Below are 20,422 nucleotides of genomic sequence, written 5' to 3'. Positions count from 1 at the left end.
ATGTTCAGGCTGAGTAAGCTGCCGTAACTTTTCAACAGGGAACTCCTAAATCCAAGGTCTTAGAAGAATGACCCTACTGTTTAAAAGTCTCTTGCACATTTAAGGCAAAACAACTGACTACTATGATTAAGATTCAACTAAGTTTCCACCAGTTCAATTCCATCAAGAAAATAAAGGTAACTATCCAATAGTAGTGTCTCCCAGCCCTAGAGTGGAAAATAAAGAATTACAATGCTTTGTGCCTACACCATACCCTGAATTACAGGTTTAGCAAATTTAGCCTCCAGAGTAAAGAACACAGTAACATAGCCCACCTGGCATCGAGACCAGGGCTAGAGATCTTAGCAATACCCACTATGTAACATGCAAAACCTGACATCAGAGAAGGAGACAGTGGGCCCTGGCTTTTATTTTCCAGTGTCTGATCCCCTTTCCAGCCTAATCCATCATCCAAGCCAGCAGGCAGTTCTGAGCATTTCTGAAAAAAAGGGGAGCTGAAACCTGTTTGGATATTTATGTGGCTGAAAGACTTCACGACAGAAGTTCACTTCATACCCGCCTGAACCGGCAGAACATCACTCCTAGCCCTGGAGTACGCTCTCAAATGGGAAGAAACCAGTGTGCAGACTGAATGCCACAGAGGTTCTCTGTGATGTCTGCTTGCAAGCATAACTGTACAACCCCGGCCTTTTATTCACTCTCCTCAAAAGAGAGCGTGACATCTTAAAAAATGGTTGATAAGGTACCATGCTGGTTCCTGACAGAAGCCAGGCTTCAGAAGGAGCTGTACTGGTAATCAATCTGGTCCTTCATTCTCAATCTTTTAGCAGACACACATGAAGAGAGTCCAGAAGCTTTGCGCAGATCTTAAGACATCAGGCAGAAGGGAACGCAGGGAAGAAGGAGGATGAAATTCAGGTATCTTTTCACTTTAACCAGATATTACATCTTTCGCCTATGTTCACAGACCTTTGTCTGTCCAGGAACCATTTAAGACAACAGCAAAACGGAGGTAGGTATTCACATCACCTACTTCAAGCAGCTAACCTCAAGGCCTCGGTTAAAAGCCAGCTCTCCCCAGTCAATCAAGAACAGGGCTCCTCATCCAGATGGCTGTTTGGAGGAGAAGGCTCAACCCAGGTACTTCTGCACTGATACTCTATGAGTTTGCCCTCCTCCAGTGACTACAAGGGTCCTAACTGAAGCAATGGAAGTCAGACCCGTGGTGATAGTGGTTAACTTTCAAAAATGCACAGCATCACTTGAGGCCCTTAGCAATGATTCAATTTTTAAGTATTGCTGTTTTCTTCACTTTTTCATACCTTTATTGTGATTAGGAGAGGTAAGAAGGGGAACAAGGCACAATAAAGGTCAAAAAGTAAAAAAAGTACATGTAAATACACAATTCTGTTTTTCACCAACTTTACTAGGCTCTCTTCATAAGCTAAGCAGCTCTTTGAAATTATTTGCTTGAGTTCCAAAGACAGAAATCTGACTTGCCACTAGAAGACAAATACGTGCATACACAACTGTTTAGATCTACCATTAGCCACCGCTATGTACAGACGTGTAAATTTCCTGGAGAAGCAAATGTTGGACAAAAAATAAGAATTACTTGTCATTTAAAGCATTCAGTATTTCATTGCATTAGTTATATTTAAGATGTTAAAAGTAGATGAGCAGACCTGTCAAATTAACCTCCTCATTCTCAACGAATTTTTGATGAGGTCCTAATATGAAGAATCTTAAAAGTGGTGCTCCCAGACTCTGCGTGCATTGCAATTAAAGCACTGGGGGGAAAAAAAAAAACCCTTCATGCTACAGATCTGCCAAAGTCCAAAGGTGAGCCCTTTACTATCTTCTACAGATAGCAACAAATCAGAATCCAAACATCACATCAAACTTAAGTTTACTGTATAAAATACACCTTTTTTTGCAAATTCTTGGGAGTAACAAAAAGGTTTTGGCATGAAGTGTTTTTGTTTTGTTGTTTTGTTTTTTAAGTAATTCTGATACACAAATAGGAAAAAATGCATGACTCATAACAGAACTATGCAGTTTACAGCAAAATGTTTTGAAGAGTAAAATGAAAATAATTAAGTTGGACTGAAACACATACAACTCCATATGTAAGTGTTAGTCATATAAGAACAGAATGAAGAATTTGAAAGACACATACACCATCTGAAGTGGGATATTTCTAAGACAACATTTGGAAAGAGCTATCCCGCTGAACTTCCTATGGTTCACTAGCCAATAAAAAAACCTCCAACCAAACGGCTGTAGTGCTAAAACTAGAGTAGCTACAATCATAACAAAAAAGTGTTTTGACTTTTTAACAGAAGTAGGCAATTACTTTGTTTATTCTGATGTAAACATTTTAGTATGTATACTAATTTATTGTTCCATTTAAATTCACTCAAATTAGAGCATCTTTTCAGTAGAAACACTAAAGATAATTCTTGTTTTAAAGATAAAAATGTTATAAAATTAAATCTTGAAAATATGTAAGGTTACAGAAACCAGTATCATATTAATAAAATTTCTCTCTGGTAACAGGATCTGCAGAAGTAGGTTTTAGATTGTTCCAATAATTCAGCCCATCTTTTTACTAAGAATACACCAATTCAAAAAATGAAAGAAAGATAACATCAATTAAGGTGGGAGGGAGGAAACAGAAGAACATTCTATAGATGGCAACATCTCTAAGTAGTTATTTTTCAAAAAAAGAGGACACAGAAGGATACATACTTCACATTACACTGAATTTCCCGGAGTTGTCAACTACATTAAACAAAGATTACACACTTCTGTCCAAAAAAGCTCTTTCACTTCAGCATTTGATTCCTCCAGGAAGAAGGGAGGGAGAGAAAGGAGGCATGGGGAGAAGAGGGAATTAAGTGTTAACTTACAAGTTATGCTGTCCTTTCCCCCTGGGTAATAATTAAGTATTAAAGTCACAGTCTAGCAAATGCAAAATTTATTTCAACTGTACATAACAGATGTCCTTTTGATATAAAACAAAACACTTGATATATGCAACCACAAACAATATGCATACTGTACAATACAATGCAACATTCAGATATACATCCATTTTGTATTTTCAAAAGGCAGTCACCTAAAGATGGCTTCTCCCATTCACAAATGAAGTGCACAATATATATTCTTTTTTCCATGGTTTACGTCACTATATACACATTACTGTGTTTTGGCAAGATTATGCAAAATACCCAATTAATGTTGGTTGGTTTCAATTTATGGCAAATACTAATTTATGGAAACACTGTGTAAGCCATGTGAAGAGGGGCTGACGATGGCTTGAACCGACCTTCTAATTCAGATTCTCCATCCTTCTAGTGTATTTGTAACTGTACACATATAATTTACAGAATTGCATAAACATAAGGTACTATCATTACCATGACTAAAGTTCCACAAAAATAGAAACACTGAACCTTTGGACTGAATACCACCATTTCCACATTTGTGTTTTTCTTTAAGCGTGTTGCATTAATACTCCTGATCAGTTCACAATAGCTTATGGCCTGTAACACTTAAGACACAGAATGATTTTAAATGTGTGGTGATGTTAATATGAGAGATCCTAATTATGATAATAATTAATGACTTAAATGCTACAATAATTAATGGTGGTAAACTGTCAAAGCTTTGGTGCATAGAAAGTCAATAAAATCTTCGGATCTGGATAACAAAACATTCTGTGTGATAAGGAAAGTTCAAGTGCAACAACTGTATTTCAAACTCATATTTACACTATATAACATGAAACAGACATAAAAGAATTATCATTTATCCAATGCAGAAAACATTATTCAACTAGAACACCACAGCTTAAGAAACAGGAAAAAAAAAAACAATTCATACTTTCCATATATGTTCAAAAAACAAAAACTGACTGAAAGGAAGAGGGGAGTGAAGCGGGTTACAAATGTGCTGTGGAATGGTATGGAGCACACGTACTTCTTTAATTTCTCTAAGCAACACTCCTCCACTTTGAAAAAAGTTCAGCATACACAAGTTCCTGGTCATTACATTAATATATATGCCTAGCAGTAAAATGTACCCCTGAAAACCCTCCTTGGTAAGCACTGCTGCCTTTGTTAGTCACATTGTTGAATGCCAACAACAGCGAGAGAGGATAAAGCAGGTGATCAAACAAGACAGAATGCAAATCTGCAGATGTGAACTGCTTTGAAATAGCTTCTCCACGATGACCAACTTCTGGAATCATGCACGTCTAGCAATTACTAACTTTCTGATCATGTAAACCTGCAGAAAGGTATTGATTATCTTTCAAACAGCGTGATCAAGTTCCCAGGCAGCAGTTAATTGCATCCTGATTATTTTGAACTTGTTCACAGAGTAATACCTGAACACTGGATAACATGCTTACTTGAAAAAGGATAAGGGAACTGCATCTGGAGACCCTGGTGAACATGAGAACTGTTTCTGTCCTTTTATCACGTGCTTTTCCCTAATGCTAACGAAGATTTAGAAAACATGTCATTTTTGTTTTGATGCCAATTATGCTATCCACAAGACAGAACACACACACACTTCACCCCAGCAGTGCCCCAGGTGCAGGTTTGAGACCTTCAGCTGTGCACAGCGTGTCACAGTTCTCTGAAAAGCCAACACGACTGTAGGGGAAGAGCTGAAGCTGAAAACAAACCTGCTCGTGAGAGAAGTTACAAGACACAATAAAACCTGTCATAGACATGCTCCAAACAGCACAACCCAGAAGCCAAGCATTCCATTATTCAGAACTTCAAACAAGCCAATGTGATTGCAGTTGTACCTAGAGTTTCAGATGCTGAACACATGAGCCTCCATCAGGGGAACCATTTTCAACTCGTCTTTTCAAGAAGAATGGTCAATTGAGAGTTGTCAGCTGTGTATTTTAAGAGGCAAGTGAACATCTAGACCCTGCTTTCTGCCACACTACTGCATACAGCAAAGTGACAGTATGACCACAGGTAACATGAGATTATCAAAACACTGCATGTAATGAGCATGGACTGCCGGGTTTTCATGACAACTTTCAGACTGGGGTGGGGCAAGAGCAGTGCGGTCCTTCATATAAACGCTTAAGCAATGAGGAAACGACAGCAGTATAAAACCAGATTTTTTTATGGATTAGCAAATGCTTTTCTGGACAAGTGGGCCAGATACACGAGTACCTGAATGATTTTACAGCTCTTGTACCGCTTATTTTAAAGCTGCATTTTTCTTACTCTACCAGTTTTGTATTTTGTTAGTGATATGTAGAAAATCCAACCATTACAGCTAAAGTATTTCCATATCACTGGCACTTGGCTCACAAACCAGTATGGTTTCAGTAAAAAATATAAAAACGTGCTGTATCCAAAATAAAAAAAAAAAAAAAAAAAAAAAAGGACCTGTTGCTACACTGACCAAGTCAAAAGAAAAAAGATCATTCAGAGCTACAAATTAACGTCAGTTAAAAAAAACCCTCAAGAAATATCATCCTTAACAGGATATACACTTTTTAGAATGACTTCTTTGTATGTGTATTGAATTGGCAATAGAGCCTTCCACCAGGTATAACTGAGTTTCAGAAGCTCCCTCAGAAGTTAAAATACCACATTAAAGAGACAAAGAACAGCAAGAAAACATCTAAGAAAAGCAGGCTGTGATACAACAAGCATTTGTTAAGAAAAAGCTCAGAAGTGCATTAGTTCTGGTGAGAGATATATGAGCAACAGCTCTTACGAGATGTAGACCCCATTCTGTAACTATGGGCTGTCCATATACTGTCATAGTCAGAGTCTTCTGAGAGGTCTGAAGGCTCCAAACGAGAAAGACTACTGCGACGACCCAAGGAGTCTAGACTTGATTGGTCATCATCAGCCAAGACGTGATTATGCATCAGGTCAGTGCCTTGCCATGCTAAGGATGTATGGGTGAAATGAAATGGTGGATGTGGATAGGCAGAGGTGGGATGAGGAGGAGAACGTAAGGAATAGCCACAACCAAACACATGAAATAAAAGCAAAAAGGTGATGGGAAGAGAAGGAAAAGAGAAAATATTGTTAAAAAGGCACCAAAGTTTTTTTTTTTTTCTTTTCTATTTTTTTTCTTTTTTTAGTTTTTTGGGGTTCAGGTATAAATTATACTCATCACATAATAATGTTTGAACTGTTACAATACAACTTTTGAAGTGTTTTTTAAGCTTCTAAGCAGCCTCAGTTGAGAATTTTGAATAACCAAAATCTTGTTTGAAAGTAGATTTTTTTTGGAAGAGGGAGTTAGGTTCAAGTACGGAGTCAGTTCTGGTCTGGGGGGATTTGACTGGGGACAGAGCAATAAACACAGTAAGCTGGAATGATCCAGTGCTGACGTGAAAAGCAACAGCCCCTTCCCCATCACACAACTGCACCTCCATCCTTTCCCTCCGTTGCAATGACACAGTCATTTGTACAGCTGCTTGCTGAGCCAGGTCAGGGAACTGTTTCAGACAAAAACCAACCCTACAAAAGATTCTTTTTCAAGCAGGTAATTTCCCCACCAGCTCACAACACAGCCACAGAAGTGCTTGTGTCACCACTGTGAAGAGGATAATGCAGAGGAAAAAGCAAAGGTTCTCATGCAGAGCAGGGCTGCTGACTTTCTAAATCAGTAGCAACATGTTGCACTCATTCAAGGGGACCCTCAAACTATAGCTTTTCTGTGTCTGTACCCCTTGTTATTTGTTTAACCATGTAGTAAATTAACTCACAGAAAAACAGGGCCAAGAGGTTAACAGTAACATAGCCTGGTCCATTCTGACCCTTCACACATCTCTTCCTACACGCCTCTGTCTCAGTCTGTCTTCTCCATTAAATACTTTAAGATATCCAGGGTAGTTCGTCAAACATAGCTAAGGGTTTTTTTGGGTTTTTTTTGGAGGCCTGGCAATATCCAAGGACTGAAACCATGGAAGTGGCCGTGCTATAAGCCACCATACACATGATACTGCAAGAGATTTTAAGCTCTCATTGGGAGCAGAAACGCAAAATAAACTCAGTATTTAAGAAGCAGGAGAAAGTGAAACTCTGCTCTTCTATTTGCATCTGTCTCCCCAAATTAAACCCCACATCTTCCCCACTGAACAGAAAAAAGTCGCTCTGGTTCCTCTAATGCCACTCCCTGCCAGTCTGCACTGGTGCCAGGGCTCTGCTGAAATCTCATCGCCAAAAGCAGCACCCCTCGGACTTTTAGGTGCAGGCAGGAGAACTGCCAAAGGAGTGCTGCGAGGGACGGGCAGAATATTAACATGAAGCAACTCTTTCACTCTATTCTTCTATACTGACTACTGCTCCCACAGAAGCAACTCCAGCATGATTGTGGATTTTTCCCCATTTCCAATTCCAGTCTACAGATGGATCTTCTGAAACCTAAAGTCTGAAACAACAACACTGTTCTTTCCAAACAAATTATTTCTTGCTGCAAGTAAGAGCAACTAAAAGCTGCTGACTTCTGATGTATGCAATGATACCCACAGCACTATGTATATTTCTTAAATATACATAGACAGGAAAAACATAGGCAAAAAAAAAAAAAAAAAAAAAAATCACATCCATTTTATATCTGCACACACAAACTACTGTGCAAGTGCAAATGTTTCCCTAACCATTTCTTCTTACATTGTCCTGGGAAATAATCAACAGATCAGTTGAGACATTTAAACAGCCATCATCTCATTTAATTTTGTTTGGAACAACAGTATATCTTCAGAATTTTGAACACGTTCATTTCCTTTTATCCAATTAAACACACTATTGTTGTGACTGTAGGGCTAGAAAATAGATTAATATTAATAAAAATAATGTAATAGTAGCTAGTTTATGAAATTGAGAATTTTATCACCTTGGAGACTTACAGTTCATCAAGACAGAAAAATTAAAATGAAGGTTTTTGCTGTTACTTTGGAAGTTTCTACAGTCTAATACAAGGGCCATATTCCCATTTTAAAGTATACACCAATACCGAGTAGCTGGATTTTTTCAAGGTGATAGTAGTAAATGAACATGTATTAGGAAAATCCATGAACTAAGTTTGCAGCTGCATTTTGCGACTTCTCAGCTGTCACCATAAAGTGCTTTTCCTTGGAAGCAAAACAGGCCCAGAGCACCGTGGTTAGCAGTAACAGTGGTTAATACCATAAATTTAAGCGGCTTTAGTGAGCAAGGAGTAAGTTATAATGTCCACTCTTCTAGTTCCTGACAAAAGCAAAACCAGACAAGTACTTCAAGATCATTATACTGTGTTCCAATGATCCCTGAATTAAACTGGTATTCAACAGTGTAAAAACTGTGGAAACTGGAACAAACACAACAGCATTTTCTCCTTCCTTGTGTAAATGGAACACATGCTGGTGGACTCCCCTGCTTTGCGCAATGTTTTACTTACAATACAGAGGAACTCCACATGGCAACCTTGATTTGGATTAAATGAAGTAGGACCCCAGAGGCACTTTACAGGTTTTCAGTAAGCTAGGTATTGATCCGAGAAACTAAAAATGGCTTTAAGCAACACACAGATCTGAGAACAATTTCTCCTGAAATTATGAGATAGGATTAAAATTTGTAATTAATGCTAAAAAGAACTAGTGGCAATAGAAGAGAAAAAATTTTTACAGGTCCAAGTTATTTTTCTATAGCGGAAGTCTTTGTTGAAAAGAACAAGACAAAAATATGCTTCTCCAGAATTATAACTTGTTCTTTATTCCTCCTCACTACTTACCAGCTTCTTGCAATCTATCAAAAAGCATAATGATCAACTGTCATAATCAGTTCAGATACCTCTCATTCACTGGTGAACATTTTGTGCAATTTTAAACCATGACAAGTAGTCACTTTTGGTGGGTTTTTTGTATGGTTGGTTGTTGGTTTTTTTCAATACTGAAAGAATTACAGTCTCTAACCGTGGACCTGGGCGCCCAGTACTTCAACACTCAGCACCGATACTAAGCCAGAAACAGGTTATTATTTCTTCCAGGTCCAGCTTGATACTTGCAAAGGCCTGAGAACATATACCTCTGGTTTTTTGCAAACTATCTAATTTGTGGTTTAGTTAGCCATTTCAGTACTTTCTAACTTACTTGAATTTAGTGTTTGACGTGTTTTGGCACTTGTGCAATATGCTTCAATGACTTTAAGAATTTGAGCATCTTCTTCTAAAGCAGCTGTACCTAGAATCAATGGGAAAAATAGAATTTTAAAAATAGTTATGTTTCTTAATACAGAAAAGCTTTTGTAAATCACTACATTTCAGTTGAGACCAAAGTTCAGCCTAGTCAACCCTTTAAAATTCTCTTAATCATCCCATTTTAAAAATCAAACTTCAACGAGCAAAAGTAATAGTTTAAAAAGACAAAATACTGTTTTTGAAATGCTTGGGGAAAAAAACAAGTCAGAGTAATTACCCGCACACCCAAGAAATTTTCTGAGCATCTGAAGTTTCACAGAACATGTTTTGAAGTGTTATCACTCTCGTTCTAAACCACGCAGCAATTAAACAGAAAAAAAACTGTACACCCCACTTACTATAGACATATTTCATCATTTAATCAAAGAAATCAAGGAACAGAATATTAGTTCACAGAAAAACTTTTGAGTTTTGTATATACCAGATTTACCACTTTTAACAGCACATTACTGAAGATTAAACTCAGAATTAACATCATAATAAACACATCACTACAATTTCAGTCCAGTGTACAGTAGGAAAGATGTCACTATCACCTAAGTACATCTGAGAAAAGTGGAGCAATTAAACTTCTCAGACTTTAAAATAGAAACAGCACTACAGAAAAGAAAAACACTTAACTATTCAAGCTTCACATGGCAAAATTTTCTTAAATGTAGAGCTCCACAGCAAATCTTCTTGAGGAATTCAGTAAAAATGCTGTCAAATTGTTCACTCGCGGAGTGAAATTCCAATCAAACCGAAATCTAGAGGTACCACTACCATTAGTCTATGTAGAACCAGAAGTCTCTATGCCGGGCAAGACAATTTGTTGTTTTAAACTTTTTTTTTCCTGTTTTCCTCCCTACAAAACTTGAGGAAAAAAAACCAGTCTTGACCATTTTCTGCTGCATGAACCTGAACTGCCTTCAGCATCAAAATGTAGTAGTATTCTCTCTCATCAATACACCTTACTAGGTTTTGTAATTTATTGTCACCAGAACAAAGCCAAATGTCCAAGCATTTGACAGGATCAGCTGACAAGCTATGAGTTAAAGAAATTCTCTTGACCCAATATAGTTTCCCCACACCTTAAGAGACACAGGTACTCCACAGTACAGGTTATTTCTCTTTCAAGACAGAAAAAATAATTGCATTTTGTTGTGGTTAGAATGCAGCATTATATTATTACAGTAGCAGTATTACAAATATTTCACTTCTGAAATGAGCATTGTGTAGACACCCAGTTGAAATACCTTACTTATTTTGGTTTATCTGTTATCATCCTAATTTGACATAGCAGTTCTCAAAACACAGGCCATAAATCCCTGGGATTCCAGAGAATATAAGTAATAAAACCCCAACTTCTTTATAAATAAGCTTTAAGTTTGCTAGAAGTTCCTCAGTGGAAAACCTTTACAGCTCCACAAGCTGGAAAAGGTTGAAGGAGCACTAACATAACAGAAGTTTCTAATTACTGACACAAGGAGGGGAAACAGATGAAAATCAAGAATCAGTAAGCATTTCTGTAAGTAACTGACTTAAACCCACCAAAAACGCATTTTATTGAAAGTTAGCTCCTACATACGAAATACTGAAAGGTGCTAATTTCATCAGGAGTAAAATAATGTATTTGTAAGCTATAGAGTCACTCCCTTTCCCAAAATGGAACTCACCTCCTCTCACTAAGTGCTCTTTAATAATTTCTAAATCTACAAGTTGACAGCTTTACCACTGTCATTACAACTACTGAAACTCCATTCTCCAACATCTGAAATGATATTGTATTGCAATACTTTAATTTTCCTAAACAGATACCTTCCTGTAAGGAGATAAAAGCTCCTGAACTAAAACATCCACTTGCACATCCATGAACACCGGACTGTTTTATTCACTACCTTAACCTTTGCCATATGAAATTCACATCACACTGAGAAGGACCTCTGACAAACCAACAGTGCCCGCAGGAAAAATCTTTTTCTCTCCAACCTTTCACAAGCCAGTAAGAGACAATGTTCACGATAACACACTTCATGCATTGAATGCTCAAGGCATTGTCTCTAGCTTGAAAAGCCCACTAGCAAAGGAGAGACACAGAGAAGCAAAAGCTGCAGTAAAAGAATTTGGTCTTCACAGTAAATACCCTGTCTTTTATTGATACAAGTAATTGGACTATTCACACAAATTTGTAAGGAAGAATTAGAGTGACGCTGACAACTAAATGAATACTGTGTTTGCTTGACAACATTAACGTTCCCTCCACCCCAAATTACCCCATCATCCAGATTTTGACACTTCTGTTTTTCTATACATTCATCAGTCTCTCTTAGTTCAGTGCTATTCAGACTTCAAGCAGTCCAAAGCTCTGCAATTTATCCAGACACAGACACTAGCAAATGACCTTGTTTCTAGAAGATCAGAGCAGACTGTTGGATCTTACAAAGACTGAACTCGTCTTCAAACCAGCAACAACACCCAGCTTTCCAACACCCAGATCAGCAGAAGCTCCTACCAGGACTGATTTAAGAACCTAGCTACTAAATAGTATGCAGAAGTGGGATAGTACCTTCAAATTGCTGTTTACAGTATTAAAAGACAGGTTTACCTTACTGAACTTTACACGGCTCTGTAGTCATCCTCACTTCCCTCTCTAGCGAACAGATCGCAACAGGCACTTCACAAGCATACATCCACTGTAGTCAATAGTAAAACTCTAGAAAGCAACTAATCCCATCATGAAATAAACTCTGAGCAGCCTGATCTATTTAAAGATGTCACTACTCACTGCAGGGGGCTTGGGCTAGATGACCTCTAAAGGTCCTTTCCAACCCAAAGCATTCTACGATTCTGTGACAGGCACCTAAGATGAATAAAACAAATAGTCCTCTAGAGATACCTACTCCCTCTCCCCTGACAGGAGAGAGGACACCAGACAACTTGCTTACACTGTACATCCAACTTTCACAGAATTTACACTGACGTTAACTCTAGCCTTTGTATTATGCAGACATATGTTCAAGTCTCTTACTTTTTCTCAGTGCAAACTCTTCATCTGATGGCTTCCGTTCTGGCTTGCGTTTGGGAAGCAGCTTTTTCATGGTTTTAGGGCTTTTACTGAGATCCTGTGCAGGGGAAAAAAATAAGACGAGTAACAGTTCTTCAAAAGTTTAATTTCTAAGATGTAACAGGAGTTACTAACTAAAAATCTTTTAACAGCACCATAATTCAGTTTACTAATACATTCTGACAGATCCAATTTGCCTGAGCTGGCTGATTTCCTCTCTACCCTTCCTCCAACTATACACAAAGTCAGGTATTTTATCTGTTCTATTAACAGAAATATACAGAAAAGTTGCTGCAAAAGCATGCAGGCTGTTTGGGAGCTAGAGCAAAGGGAAGAGGCAAGCATACGTTAAGACAGGTTTTTTTCTTTAACTTTTGAAGAGACAACTCATTTCACTTGTCTACTTCGAAGCAAGTGAAAAAGGTCGTAACAAGGAAGCTTGGCAGGTAGTATATTCTTCAAAGCCAGAGTTTGTAAATGTTTAGGTCTGTTCTTACAAAGCTCTACAGCAAAAAAAAATACAGCAACAAATACAGCATTTCTGCTCAACATGTGGTCATGCTAATTTACAGGAACAAGGCTAGGTTACAGGAACAAAAGGAATATACTGGTCTACCCCTTACCTTAAGGATACAAGACACCCTCTATAAAAATACAGAACAAAAAAGTAAAAAGATGAATGAGCAGGACAGACCAAAGATGATGAAGATAGGTTTTGAAAATCACTGTATGCTAAACACTGTAAAGATGACTGAAATTTTACCGCACTTGAGAATTTAGTGCCCTACACATGAAAGGAATTTAACTTAAATTACAACATGAGTATATAATACAGCCAAACTGAAAAACCTCTTGTAGCAACTAAGCCTAAATACTAACCTTCCAATCGCAGACCACCTATCACTTTTTCCCTATTGTTTAGGGGATTTACAACAGAAAAGCTAAAAAGTCAAACACACAGCCACCACAAAAAACCTCCACAGTCAGGCCACACTGGGGCACAGTGTTTAGGCTACAGTTTCCAAGAAAATGCAATTTATATGACTGCAAAATAAAATGTTTCTGTCAACATCTCATGCTCGTAGAATGAAATGCTGTCAGGCATAACTGCATGATTCTTTCTGCGCCCTGTTGCTTCACACTAAATTAGTATCATGAGAATGCATGACAAAGACACTGAAACAGGAGATACCATCAAGCCACAGAGCATCCAATATTCTCCTCCCTACATACACACAGACTTCTAACTTAAATCTAACATTGTTACTATTTGCAAAACCACACAAAATGTAGTGGCAGGACCAAATTAACCTACCAACACCATCTTTTTGTAGTCACACCCACCACATTTTATTTCTCTTAGATTCCTGTTTCATACCATGCACTAATTAAAAACATACAACAGCATCTTAAACATTTTTTTTGTGCTAATAGTAATATTAGCCATCAGTTTCTTTTGAGTACAAAACATTACATATACTTTGACAGTAACCATTTTTTTAAAATAAATACACTATTGTTACCTAGTAAGAGTGGTAAATACAGAGGAACAAGAATCAGTTGTACCACCACAGCTGTTTAGAATGATTTGATACAGCACTGTGAAGCACCATAGGGTCCCTTATCCTATATATTTTGCAGCGTGCTTAGCAAATAATTTACTTTGCAATAAGCTTGGATGATCAACATAAATGAACTGCTAGTTAAAAAAATTTTAAAATCTTCTTTATTAAATGGATAAAGAGTGGAACTAAGTGGAAGCACTTGGAGGAGGCGGAGGAAGCCTCTCCTAACAAGCCTTAGTGTTTTCTGAGCTGCAAGACTAAATCCCTGTTCAAAATAAACAGCTTTCACTAGTCCATTACCCTTGATGCAGCATCGGCTGTTAAATCATCTTTATATAAAAACATGCACAAAACTGTAAAATGGTGGTGTGTCAAAAAAAAGTTACACTTCCCCTTGTAGGCCTGCTACACAGTCACATTTCTTGGCTGCCACATCTCACCTCTTTATAACAAAGAGCTGCTGAAGGCCGTAACGGAGGTGCAGGCCGTAAGCAGCTCAGACTCCAAGGCTTGGGGGTTTTCGGAGGTTCCAGAGGCCCCCAGTTTATCGTGGTATGTGGAGTGCCATGATGTGACGGATGAGGGAGAGTGTGGTACGCAGGAGTCAGTGGTATTGGCTTGCTGTCTGAATGCTTGCTGGAGGGTGTTACTGGATGGGAAGGAAGCTGTCAAAGACACAAAGGTGATGGGAAGGGAAAGAAAGCATATTATCATTATAAAGACATATCATCATCAAGGTTTGGTGAAATCATCTCACTCGTTATCCAGTGCTTCTGCTTATTACAGCTGGCCCCTGAAAATTTTACACTTCATTATTATTTCGAACAACGGAGCTTAAAGGAATTGTTTTTGTCTACCACAGAGCACGCACTAAGAACAAGCAGCCACATGCAGCACTGCTCCCACTTCTCTCGCCTCTAAGGACAGAGCTAAATTTAGGATCCATTCACATCCAACAACTCAAACGCAGAACCCAAAAGAAAGTACTTAGGGAAACTGTTTCTCCACAGCCTGACAAGTACATCACCACACCAATTAAAACCTATTATTCTAAGGATACTTAAAAGATGATGATACATTACCTGGCCAAAATAGACAAAGCAATGATAATGATTTTTCTTCTACCCTGTTAAACTATAACACCAAGATCTAAGCATTTTATTCCTTGTTCACACAATTAAAAACAGAACGGTCTTTTGACCCATTAAACTACAGTCATAACATTCAGTTCTTGTTATTAATGGCTAAAAAAATGCTTTACTTCGTGGTATGTTTGTCATGTAGCCTAATTCTGCATACCCTGCTCACTCAGGGTGAAGCTCGCTCTTACCGTGTGAGACGGCACAGAGTGAGGTTTAATGGTGGGATTCCCAACAGTTGTGACTTTGGTTTGCTTCTGCAGGTGATCCACCCATTCATGCAAATCTTGCTGGTTGTTACAAGACACTAGTATCCTTTCAATCATATTTCCTAGGTGACAGAAAACGTAGGAAACCACACAAGAACAACTTAGACCATCTGACATCATTATAAAGACACTCATTTCCTAAAACATTATATCCCCCAAGTACTAAGAAAAACTTTAACCCGTATTTTCTATACAACAGCATCTCACTTTTCCAGGTTGTAACAGACATTTCCTCCATGTATTCGTTCTTGTGACAAGCATAGGAGTTCTGCTTTTTTCCCCACCTCTAACAATTAAACATAACCTTTAATGACAAGAAACAGATGTAGGAGACAGGCTCATCTAGTAGCCTTATGCTTCTCCATCCTCCCCAGGAAAGCCTCATATAGTCTAAAATGTCATTCTTGAGTCCATAAACTACAATATAGGAAACGTTATAAAATACAGTTGCCAATCTTCTTTTAGAAAAAGGCATAAAGTTGGTCTGAATCTAAAAGCTGAGGCAAAAGTCACTTGGGAAACCAGCAGGAAGATTAACCAAAGATTACTTTCATTTCTGCAGTTAACTCCATTTTAACCCTCACATTCTTCACCTGAGGTCAGCTTCATAACTATTATCTCAGAAGAACGCACACTATCAACAGCTTTTCCCCTCTGCCTCGCAGCACTGATGTACGATACTGCCTGCCACTTGAGAGGGTCAAAATTACTCTACTTAAATGCAACCTGCTTGGCAGCAGAACTGATCCAGGAAATGAATGAAAGTTATGAAACTCCACCATGTGGACCCTGCTCCCTCTGCCCTTCAAACCCTCCAAGGAAATAAGGCACACGCTGAAACAACAGACTTCACAGGCATAAATTACCCAAAGCACGCACAACAACTATCATTAGCAGAGACACTAAAGGTCTCTCAGAAAAGAGGTGGACCATTTCTAGAAGACAGCTCTTGCTTAGAGCTCTTCTAGAGTGTGTGGAATTTCTTTTCTTCCAGTGAGCAGCATACTTGGAACTGCTTCATTAAAAAGGACCTTCTCCAAGGCCACTGACTCCATTCATTAAAATATAGAAATGTGGGAATGAATCCCATGCAAAGACAGTTTGTTAACTGCTTAAGACAAGCAGTAAAAAGCAGCTTTAAGGTGAGGCTCTGGGTAGCTGCCTTACAAAATTTGTATAATCACAGGATGGTTGAGGCTGGAAGGAACCTCTGTAAATCATCTACCCCCCAACCTTGCTCCCGCACAGACACCTAGATGTGGCTGCCCAGGACCGTGGCCAGGCAGCTTTGGAGTATCTCCAAGGATGGAGATCTCTCCAGGCAACCTGTGCCAGTGCTTGGTCACCCTCACAACGAAAAAGTTTTTCCTTCTGTTCAGACAGAATATTTGACTTTTGAAATACCATTTCCTGGAGTAAATAATAAACAAAAATATTTACGGTCAATACCTGATATTTCAAATGCATTTTTATGGTTTTCACTGTCTTCTAGCTTTGTGATAGTCATTCCTGTCATTGGCAGTTTTCCCTTAAAAAAAAAAAAACAAATAAACAATCAGTAACATCAAAGTTAAATCATTACCAAGAATATCAGAATATATAAACTTCAAGCTCTGAACATACACAGTAAACTGACAAGCACATACACACTGATGTGTTTGAAAACATTTAAAAATGCACAGAAACACCTCACAATGGAAGTTTTTAATATGCCCAACTTCTGCAAATGACACCTCTGACTTTAATGAGTCTATTTGATACCTGTGTAGGCTATCAAATCTATACAAATGTCACAGTGGTCATTCATCATAACCTCAGTTTCTTGGAACTGAGACCTTCAGGGTCACCCATATTACATGATTAGATGCTATGGTGACTCATCTTTAAGCACATTTATTTGCAAACTGTTTGGTTAGTTCTCAAAATAAGGTTTCTGGTACATGTAGATTTAGAAATTAAGATTTCACTAAACAAACACATCAACTATTTACTGAAGATTAATGTCTCTAATAACCCCACTACTAAATTCACTCACAGAAAATTTTTGGGAAATAAAACAATAGCAGTAAACACACTTTTAAATTTGTAAAGCTTCAGAAGAACACAATTTTGCAGAAGATAACCTCTCATTTTAAACCCAGTGAAGCTGGGGAAAAAAAGTCAGTTTAGGATAACTTTCTGACCCTTTAGAAACACAGAAGAATAGGTAAGATTGCACATTGTCAGGATGAAAGGGTTTTCCAAAAACGCAACTTTATTATTAAAGTACTTTAAGAGAGTATTCTCCTGCACAGAAACACTATTCAGCACATGCTGGCAGAATTGCAAATACTGTGCACTGTGGAAGTTTGGCTTCAACGGAGCGGAAAAAAAAAAAAACTCCACAGCTTTTTTTCCCCCCCTTTTTCTTTCCTAATGACTACAGAATGGACAAAAGTTTCATAGAAGCTTGGAAACTAAAAATCACTTGATAGTCTGTATGCACAGAACATGCTCAAGTAGAAGATGCCAAAGACAAAGGAAGACGTTTTTTGCAACAGCTTCCCTACTGCAAGAAGCATGGTAGCGGCATGCACTACAATGCAGCCCAAAATTCTCTCTTCTGTTTTTCCGCTTTTGATGGTTCATGAATAGCACAGCACACAGCCACAATGAAAGAGAGGTACAAGAACTGCTGACATAAGTGAAGAGGGAGTATAAGGATACACCAAGCAAAAGGCTGGTGACAGAACAAAGCTCACCTGAGCTACATGCAGAGAAAAAGTACTAAGTCAGCAAAACACAGAGAAAACGGAACTGAACTCATGAATCATTTCTGTTGCCTTCCTTTCAACAAAATTGTGAAGCCATCTTGTAAAGCATGGTTTGTGCCCCTTGTGACTTCAGTTTACCACTGTTAAAAGTTCTCCCAATTAGCTCATGCGGCAGGTATCAGCACTATCAACCAGAACACGTGAAGCCTCCTGATAACTGGAACATTCAGCAACACAGGGAGGGTATAGTGTAGGACGTTGCTTCCACTGGCATCGTTTCCCTAGGAATGACTGAGGGAGCTGCATCATCTTCTGTCTGTATCTATCCCAATTCTGAGACAAGAACCTCAGAAGAAAAGTCCAGGTGGCCCATGTTACACAATCCAGACAGACACAAACAGTGATGAAGTAATTTTGCCTTGTGGTGAATATGCAGTCATTAACATTTGAGAAGTTCTCAGTGTTGGGAAAAATCACAAGAGCTTATGAGGAAATCAGAAGTTTTGCATTCAACAGAGTTGGGCAGCAAACACTAAGAAAAGGTTGTGGCCATACTGAGCAGAAGCTGAAGACAAATGCACAGAAAATTGTTTATTTCCTGAACAATGCTGTGCACCCAAGCGACAAGGTGGGAGAGAGGAGGCAGAAATCTAAGTGATGTACAATAGCAGAGCAAAATTAAGCCTGACAGATTCATTGTTTAATTTCATATTGTTTGTTAACACACTAATTCTCCAGTCAGTTGCCTTTGTAAAAAGTACACAAGAATCTTCCTTCATCAGGAATTCTGGACATGACACTGGAGATACAGCGCTCACCCTTCTAGTATCTTTTTTACACCCATGTTGGGATAAAGGACCAGCCAAAAATTCTGAAAACAAGCACAACGCTAAGAGAAACCTGATTGTGCATTTCAACCACCCAATGCAAGTCTCAGACAGAACCAGCTAATGATAGGCAAGGTATGAATCCAGATATGCATTCTGGAATTTAACTGCTCTTTGAAGAGTCACACAGTCTGTGACTGCATGTAGCAAACCACACAGGAACCCTGAATGACCACACTTCAGCATTCCTTCATGGCAGACAAACCACCGATCAGGAGAAAGGAACAAACTGCTCAAGAGCCTGATTTACAGATGTACTTACGGCAGGTGAAATCTCTGGCTCCTTTTAGAACTTTTGGTGTTTTACTGTGATGTCTGGAAACCACATGATAATACTTGATGAACATTTATAAAGATTTCAGAAACTCTTTGCCTGTGCATTTGCTTTAACTTCACCTGTCAAGGGGGTCTTTGAAACTACACACCCAGAATGCAGGTGCTTCTGCAAAACATGTCCTACAGGTAGAGGGAAGCCAACCCAGTCAGCACCGATCCTCCTGCATTATAGCAGAGTTGCTCTGCGTCTGCAGTGGGGAAAGAGGCAAGAAGTACTGAGCTGAGAAACTTGCTAGAGAACTCGAAGACCATGTCTACCAGCAGCAAGTAGAAAATTTGTGGAGTGAAACACCTGGCACTAAGGACCTGAAGGCCACGTTGCATGCATTTCAGGTGGTGTTATGCTGGGCTAGCTCTAGGCTGGGGCCATGGACTGAATGGCAGTCCATGCAGTTGTAGTAGATCCAGTAGCTGTAGTAGATCAAGTACACTTCCGGAGCACGCCTTCCAGTTCCGCTTCATCCAGAGCGAATCCACTCTGTGAGCCCTGAGACTACTTCTATGCTGTGACTCAAGTACCAGTACACATGGAAAACCAGCAGATTTACTTCAAAAGCACTCTGCTGATTCACAGATAAAACAGTAAAGCAGACACACCTAAAGAAACGGGTGGCAGCACAGCCTAACTCACACCGATGCAAGCCTAGGAGTGCTGTGTAATTTGGTAAGACTCCAGCAGCAGTCGGAAAAGCACTGACAAACAAACCTGCCTGCACAGCAGCATTGTCCTCCTACGCAGATCTGAAAAGCTACCGATACTTCCTCTCATTAGCTACCAATGAGGTAAAAAAACCTTGCTGATAGTCACAGCTACAAAAAGACATGCCCAGGCTTCTAGCCCAGAATTTTATAAAACAGATGACCAGTTCTTATTGCAGAAATTACCTTCTATCTTTAAAAATGCAAAAGCTTAATAATCCTTCCAAGTTTTCTATGAAATACCTTTTAGAAGAAAGTCACCCCCCCAACACATTTATAAACATACGTACATGTATTACTTTACCTGATAGATAAACCCACTCATTCTTGGGCTGGCAGACAACATTAGCAAAATGTTAGGGAAGAGAAGAAGGTACCTTTCATTCTTCTCCTTATCAAAAAAAGAAAATGAAAAAGTAAATACAACATCACAAGCTCCTTCCCCACTTTTTCGGTTTTATATTGCTGAAAACTACCATCAATGTTACAACTCCATA

At 38.7% G+C, this 20,422-nt stretch overlaps 1 protein-coding gene across 3 annotated transcripts in view; it reads right to left on the bottom strand.

The window, feature by feature from the left end:
• ARHGEF7 (Rho guanine nucleotide exchange factor 7) overlaps nucleotides 1–20,422 on the bottom strand; it is a 127,169-nt gene that overhangs the window by 7,928 nt on the left and 98,819 nt on the right. For 2 of the 3 annotated variants that reach the window (XM_075424856.1, XM_075424872.1), the window contains exons 13-19: nucleotides 20,230–20,316; nucleotides 16,700–16,778; nucleotides 15,173–15,312; nucleotides 14,283–14,507; nucleotides 12,242–12,335; nucleotides 9,128–9,217; nucleotides 5,758–5,934 (exon numbers count right to left, since the gene is read on the bottom strand). In XM_075424856.1, coding sequence (XP_075280971.1) covers nucleotides 5,758–5,934; nucleotides 9,128–9,217; nucleotides 12,242–12,335; nucleotides 14,283–14,507; nucleotides 15,173–15,312; nucleotides 16,700–16,778; nucleotides 20,230–20,316 — 892 coding nt within the window. The remainder of the gene's footprint in view (nucleotides 1–5,757; nucleotides 5,935–9,127; nucleotides 9,218–12,241; nucleotides 12,336–14,282; nucleotides 14,508–15,172; nucleotides 15,313–16,699; nucleotides 16,779–20,229; nucleotides 20,317–20,422) is intronic. The other variant, XM_075424862.1, reaches the window with a different exon arrangement.

The sequence above is a fragment of the Opisthocomus hoazin genome, chromosome 1 (assembly GCF_030867145.1).
Source record: "Opisthocomus hoazin isolate bOpiHoa1 chromosome 1, bOpiHoa1.hap1, whole genome shotgun sequence".
Taxonomy (NCBI): Eukaryota; Metazoa; Chordata; class Aves; order Opisthocomiformes; family Opisthocomidae; genus Opisthocomus; species Opisthocomus hoazin.
The sequence above is the reverse complement of the archived record's forward strand: the minus strand, read 5'-3'. Positions and strand labels throughout refer to the sequence as shown.